The sequence below is a fragment of the Electrona antarctica genome (assembly GCF_951216825.1).
Source record: "Electrona antarctica genome assembly, chromosome: 12".
NCBI classification, from domain to species: Eukaryota; Metazoa; Chordata; class Actinopteri; order Myctophiformes; family Myctophidae; genus Electrona; species Electrona antarctica.
The window spans coordinates 25,896,927-25,911,617 of record NC_136793.1 but is presented as its reverse complement, the minus strand read 5'-3'; the positions used below and the strand labels follow the sequence as shown (position 1 = coordinate 25,911,617).

Sequence of the window (14,691 nt, the reverse complement as noted above, 5' to 3'; positions counted from 1 at the left end):
GGGAATTTATGTCTTTATAAACGATTGTAAAACATAGATTGGTTACGTAACCAACAGCCAATTAGCTACTACAAACGTTATGCAAAGCTCGGCCAATCACAGCGGAAGTTAGGTAGGTTACTCCAGAAAAATAATAATAAAGTGTGACAATTTGTATAGCACCTTTCATGACATGAAATGCAGCTCAAAGTGCTTTACAGAGCAATAGAGAAAAAAAGCAAGGAAAAGCAAGGCATAAAACATTAAAATAATAGCAGTAACTCTTCCAAATTAATAATTATTTGGTTGGAGACTGGAGATGATATCACTTTTTTGTTAGCCCACGAATCAACCATGCATGAGCAGTGTCCGGATTTTGGACCCAATCAGGTTCTGTGTTCCGGGCGAGTGTCGTTCACTGACTGGAGACTGGAGACAGTTTTTTTGTTACGCTGATTGGCTGAAGGGGTTGTCTGTCAACGCTGTATACCCGCAACCAACGATTTAACAATTAACAGTGTCGAGACTCCACACAAATGAATGGAAATGCGATTTCAAGGAGGGGTGGTTAACCAGGCTATGAAATTCCTTGGCGTCGCTTTTCTAACGTTGTCAAGAGTGAATCGAGCAAATCATATAATTTACTCATTGGGAGACCTAAAAGTAGAGGTCCTTTGACGAATGACTGTGAGCTTCAGTTCTTGAGCGATTCCCATGATCCTCTACCATATTGCCGAATTTCTTGGAAAAAGACAACGCAGAACTGCCAAAACTGCGCGAAAAAACAATAAGGGGTCTTCACCCCTTCAGGCTTGACCGCTAATAAAAAACAAATCTAAATACTACAAAAAAAGAAAATGTATTTTACATCACAGTACTTCCGGTTGAAATGTTGCGCAATAACAAAGTTTCATGGAATTTATCAGGGGCGCTAGCCCCTCCTATGTCCACCTTTTGAGGGTTTGTGCACACACAAACGTTGTGTAAACGCAAACATTGAAGACGAAGGTGAAGGCGCAAATTGTGATTGGCTGGAATGAGATGATGTATGATGCCCCTCACTTCACACGGGTGTGATTTTATATTAACTGTAGAGTGTGCATTGTGCAAGTGCATTAATGGTGAGGAAAGCAGCTATCATCCTTTGCATAATACTTAGCATTTGTTGTAAAATGTGTAGTCATTTTGAGCTTGCGTGTGCTGTGGGACCCAGAGCAAAGCTGACTTGACCTCCATGGCCATCCTCTTGGATTAGTGTAGCTTGATTATTACGTAACTCCCCAAATAAGCCGCACCCTTTTCCACTGGGTTCCAAACTACTTTACTGGTCCACAATAAGCTACCTGGCCTGGTGGAGACCTGAGCACATTTATCTAGTTCTTGTTTTTTGGATAATTTGACGAAAACAAATAGAAAAGTGTTTTAAATTAAAACACAGGTCTTTCTTTTGTCCCGACGGCTGCTGTTTCCTTGTTTTCTTTGCCACTATTGCCAAATAACTTGATCTTTTGCGCACGCACACACACACACACACGCACACACACACTCTGTATACACAGTATGCATACACAGTCTATCACACTACCCAGAATAGACTGGTCCCCTGATGTGCTGTACCTGGTTGCCTAGAAACCGAGCATTCTGAGGGGTGTGGAGATGACACAAAAGGGTTAGGGTCATGTGAATTTAATTTAAAAAGAAAATGACATTCACATGAAATGAACAGGCAGGTAGATAAATGTCTTGCCAAAGACACAGCTCTTGGCAGCTTTATAGTGAACTCTGACTAAGCTGTGAAAGTTGAAAATGGTGTGTTCTGCAAGTCTTTCCCACATGAGGGAATTATGAAACGGTCTGTTTTCTATGAATTGCCTCAGTCCTTTATTCATACAGTAGCATGATAGTTCAAACTGGCTTTAATTTCTATGCAAAATGTTTTGCATAATGAAACAGCCTCAAGAGGCCAAGCCCTTTGATACCTACAGTACTCTGTTCACTTAGTTAAGCACCAAAGTTAAAATCGCCAAGGCAATGCCTAAATTCAAACGAGGAAATTGAGGAGGAGCTTGATAAATCAACAAACATGCTGCTCAACTCCAGGCTATACTCCTGCTAGATTACAATATGTAGATTGTTGCGACTGTAGGTCGCAGATTACTATGAAAACCTGCAAAACCTGTCAGCCAGCGAAAACTACGTTCTCAACAGGCTTACAGGCCCCACCTGGCCTTACTAATTGGCACACTTTTCATGCCCTACCCGCCCCGAAAACCTACATTTCTTAAAAAAAGAGAGAAAAGGGTCCATACTGTATATGGGCATTCCCAGACCTGTTGTTTCAGCTTCTCGCCCTCAGGGCGTCTTACTGGTAGATTACCTTGTGACTTATTTTATGTGGATTCACTTGAATTCTCTAAATTCTGAAACTGCAGAATCGGTGTGTCCATTTGTGATCACTGAGTGTGTGTGTGTGTGTGTGTGTGTGTGTGTGTGTGTGTGTTTTTCTGGCAGCTGGCATCGGGTATCTACAGCTTTGCCTGCTCACTTTGGAGCCACCACACCGGCTGCTTCCTCCAGCAGATCTATGCAAGGGACGAGGCGGCAGCCCTCAGCTCATTGGAGAGGACTTTGCTCTCCCTTAAAGGTAGCAAAACACATGTGCATAGGCTACAATGTAAATTCACAAACGGAAACACAACCACACAGACACAATTTCCAATTGTGTTTGGTCTAAAAGCCAGAAATGTGTTCATGAAAGATTACCGTATTAGGGCCGATTTATACTCCTATTTTAGAGCCGAATAAAAGTCGGTTCGGCGCTGTAGAGCCTACAATGTGACGTCATTTGAGGTTCGGTGGGGGGGGGGGGGTACCGTCCTAAAGTCGGCTCTTCGGTGCTACTGAAAATTTCTGACGAGCCGAAATCATTTCGGCACTACAGCGCCGAAACAGCGGTAAAATAGGAGTATGAATCGGCCCTTACTCATTGCGCACACATAAATGGCAATAATTGGCAGTCAAGGGTTTGATTGGGGGTCCCTGCTTGCGTCATGGCCACAGGGTGTACTTGTACATGAATCTGCCTCACTGTACAGAAACAGGAGATGGGTCACATGGACCCTACTTACTTACACATAAATGAGCTCTCCTCTCTCATATTAGTATACAGATATGCATTGATTCTAAACTTAGTACTGGGAAGATTCATATTTGATACTTCTTTCAGGGCTTTCCTCTCTACCACAGATAGAAAATGAATCCGTGAATCTCCACTCATGCCCACCCAAACAGCCACATGATTGTATTGATGAATATTCATTGACTGCATAATGAGAGCCAGTTATTGCACCTGGGTTAATTTGTTCTCTCCCTCTCAACAGTTCTTCGCAAACTGACTGTCCATGGATTTCAAGAGCCACAACAGAATATGGAAGTGATGGTGAGTGAGAGGGAGGAAAAAAGGGCTTATTTAAAAAGGTAATGTAGTGGGTGTGGACTGTGGAGCCACTCATACATTTCAGAATGTGTTCTTATTTATTGGTCTGTTGATTCGAAAATTAGTTTCGTTGCACTCTGCAAAATGTGAATGGCGGTTAAGATTAACAGTGCCTGACGCCTGGACCCGGGATTTGATTATTGAGCTCTTCTCATGGCCATCGGGTGGTGAAAGCCCAAATTCATGGAGCAGTTAATTCAATTCAGTCTCAAATAGATATGAGGGTGTGTCTGGGGGATAGCTTCGGTTCTCCCATGGCTCAGAGTTAATAGAATAAATTTCACAAAACATTCTGGTTGTTTGAGCGTGAACTGCGTGTTTTTGCCACTTCCCGTTCTGCCTATCATGAGTGGTTTGTTTGAACCAAATTATGACACTGGTTGGCTTTGAGGAATCCTCTTGTTCCCTGGTGAGCGGAACCTTATAAATTGGTGTAAGAAAAAAAAAAAAAATACCCAGACCCAGTTTTTTTTTCCTGCTTTATTCAGATATAATAGGAAAGAAAGGAAAGAAACAGGAGACATGAGTTGTAGTTGTGATGCCAAGAGTCTGACCCGGGTCCTCACAACTGACCACTAATTGCTCTCAACTGACTGTGGTCAGTGCACTAATTGCTCTCAACAGACTGTGGTCAGTGTACTAATTGGTTGAGCTAGCAGGCTCATCCTGAACATTTCCTAAAAGCAGGGGCACTGCTGCAATTTATTTTACAGACGGGTTGAATAAACCTTGCCTCAGTTGACCATTCCATTCCGAAATGAAACTTGCCTGGCTTCCAACAATATGTCAAGTGTCCCACGAGAAAAAATCAACGGGGCTTATACAGCCAGAGCTATGGCCCCACTAGCCTCTGATCACTCTGATCGGATCACCGCCGATCATATGACTATATATCTCACCCCCACATATAAGTCTGTATTTAAATCCAGTCACAAAAACTGTCCATGTGTGGTCTGGTGATGCAGTGGAGGAGCTGAAGGGATGCTTTCTCTGTACAGACTGGGATATATTCCTTCATGATGCAGATATCAACATAGCCACAGAGTCAATAACCGCTTACATCACCTTCTGTGTGGACTCAATAATAAAATGACGAACATGGAACCCACTAAGAAGCCCATGGCTGCTCAGAATGAGAGCGCAAGGGCAAATGAGCTAAATGAGTTCTTCATGCGATTTGAGACTGAACGAAAATACATCGCCTGGATGCAACTGGGACGTATCCTCACGATTCCTCAGTGATGTATCCCAAGGTCACCGGGGTTTCGGGTCTCTCGAACATCATACCCCTCACTCGGGTGACCCAGCCGGGGTGATCAAGTCCCGACTTACGTCCCAGTAGCTACCCTCGATCCGGACCCACTAGGGAAAGACAGGGCCGCACAATCCGTTGGAACCACTCCGGAACTACTGTGCCGGGACTGAAAGGTACAATTCTGGTATGTGGAGGGACTAGGCTCTGTAGGTTGCCTCCTGTCTGGGCCCCTCCTACGTCTCACCAGGTCCACTCCTGCTCTCACCAGGAGTACCGCCAGGACCTGTGCGTTGCACCAGACTCCCAGCACCAGACACTTCATTCAGGAGTGGTGGATTCTTGAGCCGCAATGGTTCTGCAGGCTCCACTGCTGGGCTCCACTTGCGGCGCTGGGCTCCACTTGTGGCTCGAATGGCCCTCCTAAAGGCCTCATCGAAGGCTGTCAGAGTGCTGGGATGTATTAAATGCTCTACCATATAATGCTGTCGGGATAACAATAGACCCAGGTTCTGTAACTAAGGTATTTAAATCTATGCAGGCCAACAAAGCAACAGGTCCGGATGGAATGTGTGCTTTTTTATTAAAAACATGTGCGGAGGAATTAACTCCTGCATGGCAGCGTCTATTTCAGCTATCCTTGGACACCTATACTGTGCCAGAAATCTGGAAAAAATCTATTATAGTTCCAGTCCCAAAAAGATAATAGTCCACAAGATAATAATGACTATTGGCCAGTAGCATTAACTTCCAATGTGGTCAAATCCCTGGAGAGAATCCTAACTGAGGAGCTCCGAAAGGAAACGGAGCGATCACTAGATCTACATCAATTTGCATATGCACGGAATGGGGGAACTAGTGATGCGATTTCCACATTAACACACCGTGTATTGAAGCACTTAGAGGGAGCTAAAATATATGCAAGACTTCTCTTTGTTGATTTTAGCTCAGCCTTTAATACAATCCATCCAGACATTCTTCTTCGTAAGTTATCTGAGATGAAGGTGAATCCAGTTCTGATTAGATGGTATTTCTCCTTTCTATCTAAGGCCACAACAGGTGAGATTGAATTTGGTGCTCTCTGATAGGGCAGTAAGCAGCCCAATCAGTGTGTAGTCAAGTTCTCTGACACCAGTAGCCATACACCAGTAGCCATACAACTGGAGTAGACAGGTTTGTAACCTGGTGTGATGAACATCACTTACAAGTTAATGTAAGGAAAACTGAGGAGATTGTAGTGGATCCCAGGTCTATAAGTGACCACACCACGATCACCATACATGATCATGACATCAAACAGGTCACCACCTATAAATATCTAGGAGTGCACATGGATTGTCATATGAGCTGGCACTCCCATGTGACAAGTATGTGTGCAAAAGTACACCAGCGCCTTCATTTTCTCTGTAGGCTCAGACTTTTTGGTGTAAGTAGAAACATAATGCTGATCTACTATAGAGCTAGTATAGAGTCAATTCTAAGGTACCTGTATGGTATCACCAGTTGGTTTGGAAACCTAACTGTAAAATACAAATCTGAGATCCTTAGATTAGCCAAAATGGCAGGGAAGATCATGGGTATGTCTACACCTCCGATCACCCCTCAGGTCATCTTTGAGCAGGCCACCATTGGACAGGTTAAGAAAATTGTGTCTGACCCCTCCCATGTACTATACCCTGAGTATCGGCTAATGCCATCAGGTAGGAGGTACGAGGTCCATGCGTGCAAGTATAATAGGTACAAGCATTCCTTTGTCCCTCTGTCAATCACACTCCTTAACAGAGTCCTTGCAGAGGGCAGACAGGGTAGGGGTCGAAGGTTTTGAGGTGATGTTCTTCCTCTTTTGCACTAGGTATGGTGGTGTGTGTTTTTTTTAATGTTGTACGGGTCACTGTGTGCCTTTGTTGTATTGTGTTGTATTGTATTGTATTCTATCTGTATGCTGCAGGGTGGGTCCTTGGGGTCCAAGACAAATTTCTCCCTCGGGAGACAAAATAAAGAAACCTTGAAAATAATTATTTTACCTACTGTATGCATACAAATGCCTGCACAATACCTTTAGGCATTCTTTTAGCCAATGGTGGTTTTATTTTTGTTGTCATTGCCGTAGGGCTTTCTGAAGGTGCATTCATACACCGCATTGTAGTTTTTTAAGGGTTTGAAAAATACAACATTTTATCATTCGATGCGGTGATCAGCTATCACTGCGAATCCCGACACATCCTTTCACTCTGGAGCTATCATCTCGTTCACTGATTGGTCTCTAGAAGTTGGGTGGGCTTTGCAGGCACGGGGGTTTCACATCTGAACCAGAGGGAGGCAGAGGCAATGCTTAATAGACAAACCCAGAAATGGTTGTTACTGCACTGTACTCTATTTAATTTGATGGATTGTGCAGTTCAGGTAGGGAATGTAATGAGACTTTGCCCCATTTAAAGGAGTATCTCAGGGTCTTGCTCGAGGGGAGTTAAAAGAGAACTGAGGCAGAACAGCGCAGTTAGCTGTCTAACGTGTGTGTGTGTGTGTCTGTGTCAGACTGCCACAACAGCGCTTCGTTGTCTAACGTGTGTCTACCACACATACTGTAGCTGTCTAACGTGTGTGTATGTGTGTTGTTATTGCAATTTACAAGCTGCGTTCGCTTCCCGCATTCGCGTGTCTTGCTTGTCTGTATGGATGAACTGTATGTCCCCTCAAAAGGACATTACTGGTGAAGTGTGTCATTGTAGAACTTGAAAATCTGTGTAAAAACATTTTTCAGCAATTTCAGCTATTTATACTATATACTATAATTGCTGTTTTTATTCAGCTTTGTATTTTGGTGAAGCACTTAATATGGCTATTTATTTGAAGTGATAAATGACGAGGCCAAAATAATGACGCTTTGTTGAAAGTGGGCACAAAAAAGTCATTCATAACTTTTTTGTATCGTTTTATATTGCTGATTCTCTCATGACATACAGGTCAGGGGCGTGCGATTTGGGAGCATACGGGAATTGTTGGCAAGCCACGCCCTCCGATGAGCCGCTGGAGTACAAACTGCTCCCGACCGTCTCCAAAATGTATAATAATAACGTGCATCCGTTAAAACTGCTGTTTAAATAATAAAGAAATCTTCCATTTCTACATCGCGCTAGTAAGTCTGATCTCTCTTTCGAAGCATTAATATTGTAACTGCGATGCACCATGAAGTCAGAAATTAGTCCAGAACATCCACGTTATGATGAATCTGCGCGGATGCAGCATAGTCAGGAAAATAGGTTTTTTTTTGTCAGGCCGTAAACAAGGAAGTGAATAGGTGTGCGCGCACCCAAATAGGTCGGGAGGGGCCGTTTCCAAAAAAAATACTTTAGTGATCCCGTTTTATATTGATTAAAAATACCTTAAGACTTCCCCACACACATCCTTAGCATCCCCGTGGTTGTATTTGATAAGACGTGTGTGGACGTCCTAGGTATCGGAAGCGTTAATAAACCATGCCCCGGTTTTGGGCTAAAGATAAAAAATTCATGAGGAAGGGAAAGGTACAGAATTTAATATGGTGAGCGGTTGTGAACTAAGCCACTGAAGTTTGTGAACAGTAGCTATTTATTTGTGTGTGTGTGTGTGTGTGTGTGTGTGTGTGTGTGTGTGTGTGTGTGTGTGTGTGTGTGTGTGTGTGTGTGTGTGTGTGTGTGTGTGTGTGTGTGTGTGTGTGTGTGTGTGTGTGTGTGTGTGTGTGTGTGTGTGTGTGTGTGTGTGTGTGTGTGTGTGTGTGTGTGTGTGTGTGTGTGTGTGTGTGTGTGTGATCTAGCACAGCCCCCTTGGCCCTTGCTATAGATGACTTCCCGCGTGTCTGATAAACCGTTTGGTAGCCACTGATCTAATCATATAGTCTTCCCAGAGTTGTCAGCTCCATCAGTGCTGTAACGTGATACCCATCAGTGTGCTGTAACGTGATACCCATCAGTGTGCTGTAACGTGATACAAATCATGACATGGAGATAATCGCCATTAATGGGGTGAGGTGATACACAGATTATGGCGTTTGAATAAATGAGCTGTGGGAATTGGTTAAGGCTAATGGAACTTGGGTCATGAATCAGAAATCTGCGATTTACATGTTCATTTATCAGATAATTCACTTGATTTCTACAGTATTTGTAAGATCAAATGGTAGGCTAGTTTTATTTGTATATATTTTTAAAGCCAGTTCAGGAATAAATTAAATAACTTAAAATATATCCTTCACTACCTAAGATTTCCATTAAAACAAACAAACAAATACAATGCGTCACCTTTTGGTTTCTTTCAAATGTGAAATTTTCCTGTTCAGTGGTTTGACTGATTGCGGCCACTATGAATGTCATCTCGTCTCTTCAACGAGATATTGATTGGGTTATGAGGACAATGTATGGCCTCCATACTTCATCTTTCATTACTTGTCGTCACGCCTGAGCTCCGCAGACTGTCGAGCAATTTTCAGTGTAACACACGCTGGACTCACCATGCTGTTTGTTTGGGCATCCGTTGTTGATGCTAAATAATTAGCGTCAATGCTAGTGAGCTAAAATGAAGCCATCCTTGCTCTAGAAAGCGCCAATGTTTCCATCTAAACCACCGGATAATCAGCAAACACAAACGAACATTGCGCATTTTATACAAACCATGGAGAGCTCCGTAGATTAGGAGTTATTCAGCTTTTTAGTCAGCCTGTATAAAGGGTATAATAGGTGGACGGGAGTGCGGTTGCGTAACGCGGTCTAGGATCGCTAAAGAAGGAAAAGCCAAGCCAAAAAGAATGCGGCTTATAGTCCAGTGCGGCTTGTATATGTACACATTTGTTTTTTCCCCTAACGGTGCGCCTTATAGTCCGGAAATTACGGTAGTGCGATATAAGCTTTGTGACACACACACACACACACACACACACACACACACACACACACACACACACACACACACACACACACACACACACACACACACAGAGTTACGGGCAGGACAGACATCTAGTGCTGATCATAGTGTCCAGGAAAGGGTGTAGGGCTCGATCATATCTTGGAGGTAGCATGCCCTTGGCTGTCTAGCTCATAGGTTTTCAACCGGTGGTCTGCGGACCCCTGGTGGTCCGTGGAGGTATTGCATGGGGTCCCTGGTCTAACCTGACTCCGCCAGATTGCGGCAGTATTGAGTTCACAAGTTCCCTCCTGCCTGGATCTGGTCTCTCTCAAGCAGAAACGATAAACCGGAAGTAGCGGGACAAAAATGATCCAAAAATTATCCACTGTGGCAGCGCTACAATACGTCATCAGTATCGCGTTGATTACGCCTCTAGCAGCCGCATACAGTATGTGTCGGTCAGAAATTAAGTGAAATGGAGTGCATCTTCTCTGCCTGAGAGGGACCAGATGGGAGCAGGAGGAGGAACTCACTGCTGCCACCAGCTGGCGGAGTCAGGTTATCCCTGATCATGCATTCAAAATATCATATGCCCTATTGGCCTGAATATGAAACTACATTTTTACCAGCAGCTTCGTAGAAGGTGCTGGTTGCTTGTTAGTGTTTCCCCTGGAAACTTGCAACACCACTAGTCGACTGGTAGATCTTTCTGCTGAGTGTTGCCAAGTCCGCAAATTTCAAAAGCCCACAAAAACACCTTTCAACACACTACTTACGCACTCCAACTCGCTTATAATTCGCGGACCTGGCAACACTGCCTCCCCTCTCCATTGGCTCACGCACGCACGCACGCACGCACGCACGCACGCCTGGAAGCCACCGCCCACTCTACAAAGTGTCATCTCGACTGAGTCGACTCTCGCCTACTCTCATGCAGGAGACACAGCGGACTGCCGCATCACGCTTTTGCTTATTCCTTCTAAATCTCTGTATATAAAATATAGCTCACTCAGCGAATCTCTTAGTTACATCAATATTGTTCTTCGACAATAGTTGGTTTGTGCCTAAGTATTACGATTAGACAGTTCGCATTGGCCATTTCGCCTGTCCCAGTCCCAGAGCCAACTAATGGAACAGTTACGACATTGGGGGGGCAGATAACAGCGGAGCGCCGCTAAAACGTGGCAGCAGACTCGCTGATTTAATGGGTAACAGACAGTAACACATTTGCTACCGACAGCCTGTGTGTGCGGAGCGATGCGAATATATGATGGTTTGGAGAATGGGCGACCTGAGCGTGTACAAATACAACCAAATGGACCCATAACTCTACAATGTTACACTCTCGTTTTACGAAAGATTGACATGTCGATGTGTTCGGGTGTCAATCAAACCAACTGCGTGAGTGCTGTCAAGTGGAAACCTCATACTCATAGTAGCCAATTTGAATGCAATCTGGTCAAACTGACTGATACTGATAGTCAGATATATTGCTGTCGGGTGAAAACCTTGTATGACCAAAACCATTCCTTTACAAAATATATAATCATCAAAAATGCATAAAATAGCTAAAATAGCCTATCTACAAGCTCACACTGCATCATATTCATATCTTCACACGTTGGGAGCTTGTAGATCTGCTATTTCTTTCTTCTGTGGACCACCACCGCCGCAAATATAAAAGCTGCTGGTAATAATATGACAAGTCATAATTTCTTGTTTTCCAATGGAAATATCCTAAAAAACGCGGTCGTATTATAATCGGGGACTAGACTATTTGACATTCAATGTTATTTTTCCACAAAATGTGTGGAAAAATTACATTGAATAATGTCAAATAGTCTAGTCTAAGACGACCCCCATTTTTCAAGACTCATTTAATGAGTCTTGAAAAATGGGGGTCATCTTATAATCGTCTTATATTCGAGACAATATGGCATATCATTTTAAGTACTTTAACTTTTATTAATTTTACTTTTATTTGCTACTCTTTTTACTTGTTTGCATTTGAATAATATTTTGAAAGGACTTCGTTAATAAACCATGCCCCGGTTTGGGCCAAAGTTTTCATGAGGAAGGGAAAGGTACAGAATTGAATATGGTGAGCGGTTGTGAACTAAGCCACTGAAGTTTGTGAAAAGTAGCTATTTATTTTATTTTGTATTCCATTAGTGTTGTGAAAATGGGGTGCTTGTAAATGAGGCTGTGTGTGTGTGTGTGTGTGTGTGTGTGTGTGTGTGTGTGTGTGTGTGTGTGTGTGTGTGTGTGTGTGTGTGTGTGTGCGTGTGTGCGTGTGTGCGTGTGTGCGTGTGTGCGTGTGTGCGTGCGTGCGTGCGTGCGTGCGTGCGCGCGCTGTGAGAGAGAGAGAGAGATCTAGCACAGCCCCCTTGGCCCTTGCTATAGATGACTTCCCGCGTGTCTGATAAACCGTTTGGTAACCACTGATCTAATCATAGTCATTTCTTCCCAGAGTTGTCGGCTCCATCAGTGCTGTAACGTGATACAAATCATGACATGGAGATAATCGCCATTAATGGGGTGAGGTGATAAACAGATTATGTTTAACTTTTATTAATTTTACTTTTATTTGCTACTCTTTTTACTTGTTTGCATTTGAATAATATTTTGAGAGGACTTCGTGTCCCATTTGGTCCAGGGAAAAATATATTTGTAAATAGTTGATGCGTTCAAATGTGCATGGCTTCTTCTGGCCAAATGATATCCCTGCTCTTCACTGGTAGTAAAATGGTTTGAAATCTAGATTTTTGTTGTCTATTTTTGGTCGTTTGAGGACCAAGAAAGGATTATGGATCAGCATAGAGATGAGGAGCTGGACAGATTCATCTGTAAGTAAGGTAGCTGTCATTCACTTGGGTGTTGATGTGTCGGTGTGGAAAGATACTGCAGCAGTCAAGTCTTCCCAGAGGCAAAGAGCTGTTTTGTCTGGGTTGACCTTGAGGTAATAAGATGTCATCCACTGTGAGACATCAACCAGGCATGCAGAGACACCTCTACAAACCTGTGTGGGCCAGATGAAAAGAAGCAGCTTGGACTGGAAGTATAGTGCCCAGAATTACATTAGATAATTGACACTGGGTGAAAAAATGGGTTGCAAAATTGTGGGATAAAAAAATAAAAATACAAACCTGTAGGAGAGGGAGGATGAAGAAGAAAAATAGTGTCATCGGCATGGTGCGGGCCTGCGAGGTGGAGGTGTGCATAACAAGGAAGTGAATGCTATCGTGGTCAACCGGTCACAGCGGAGTGAGGTTCTATATGGGGCTAATGTTAGTCCAACTCAAGTATGAGTTGGACCCACATCCAAGTCCAACCCACACTCGACCAGATCATAAAAAGGTTATGGCCTATTAACTAAAATGTTGGTATTGATAAATCAACACAGAGATGTTTTCTAATGGCCATGTTTTCCACTGTTCTGGAATTGCTGCTCCAACCTCGTGGAATGCTGATTTCTCCCCAAAACTCTCTAAATAGCTCATTCCACTGTTTTTATTGATTTATTTTCCTTCGACTTAGTGTTTTCCCCCCTAATAAAGTAGTTTTTATTTGTTTTCTCATGCCCCCCATGTAAAGCACTAAGCACATTTGAGTATTCATATAGACTACCTGCACTGTTGGTCTTGGTTAAGTATAGCCTACCACCTTGATAAAAAAACATAAACAAAAATACAACGTTTTATTGCTTAAGCTTATGTAGTCACTATATATTGATTCACTGGTGTACCAAAATCCAATTGAAAAAAAAAACGTTTCACTTTTCCTAGGTCGAATATTGATATGCGATTAAAATGTGATTAACCGAGATTAATTACAAAGCCTCTAATTAATTAGATACTTTTTTTAATCGAGTCCCAGCCCTAATGGGTTTGTGTGTGTGTGTGTGTGTGTGTGTGTGTATGTATATATATATATATATATATATATATATATATATATATATATATATATAAAAAAATCTCGGGTACTATGTTTTTTCGACAGTAGTAGTAGGCCACCCGGCCTGGCGAAGACCTGCACTGAGGAGTGGACTTGTTTGTTTGTTTACACATTATTTTATGCTAATTATATATTGCATTCATGTTAATTAGGGCTGTGCGATATGACGATATATATCGTATGGACGATAGAAAATGTCTATCGTGAAAAATTTGCTCTATCGTTTATATCGTCGTGTCGCAAAACAAGTGTTACGGCAGTGTTTTACTTCACAGCGCCCAGCCACGCTGCTATTCTATGCTGTTATTTCATAACAAACATGAAGGGAGATGATAGCTGACGAGATTTCATGTTGGGTCAATTTGATAAACCGCGTGAGCCACGCAGTTTTACACGGTTGAACAAATAACTTTTCCGTTGTGCAAACACTTCTACCTCTTTCCTACTACATGCAGTCCTGCTGTGTGTCTTCTTGTTTTATTGTTCCAAATAAATCTTTCCATCTGAAAAGTAATTAATTCAGCAACAGCTTCCAACAACACCACAAGACGCTAACTGAAGTTGTGATCATCATGTTAAAAGAAAGAAAAGAAAAACATCCACTCTACAAATGCACAGCTCGGCATGCAGAGTTGACGACGTGTTGTCTCTCACTTTATCGCCTGTCATCATTAAGCTTCCCCATGTCCTAAAGTTTAACAAACTACAACTACAACAGAAAGTGTAACATATCATGATTTTGCATATTGTAATTGGCATACGTTTTTGATATTGGCTTGATATTGAATTGGTACTCGGCCTTAAAAAAAATCACACCCGTGTGAACTGAGTGGTGCAACTCCGTGTGGGGTTCCCTGGTGGGCCCCCGGAACTTCCAGACCCACAGGAACGCGCCCAGGGTGCCAGCCCAGTTCCGGCGAGCCGCCCCGTGTCCATAACGGTCAAGAAATGACCGTTACGTCTCTCTCTCTCTCTCTGTAATTTGCAGGCAACAGTGCAACACTATCTCTCTCTGTTTCTAGCACATTAGCGCCACTTTTGCCCCTACTGGTACTCTAAACATAGGGACATAGGGACACGTGGACATAGGGACATTGCTGTTCCTTGGAGTGGTTGCACCACTCAA

General features: G+C 43.0%; 1 protein-coding gene across 1 annotated transcript in view; it reads left to right on the top strand.

The window, feature by feature from the left end:
* ipo11 (importin 11) overlaps positions 1–14,691 on the top strand; it is a 217,581-nt gene that overhangs the window by 29,011 nt on the left and 173,879 nt on the right. Inside the window, exons 6-7 of the mRNA XM_079517126.1 lie at positions 2,491–2,623; positions 3,360–3,418. Of these exons, the coding sequence (XP_079373252.1) occupies positions 2,491–2,623; positions 3,360–3,418 (192 nt within the window). The remainder of the gene's footprint in view (positions 1–2,490; positions 2,624–3,359; positions 3,419–14,691) is intronic.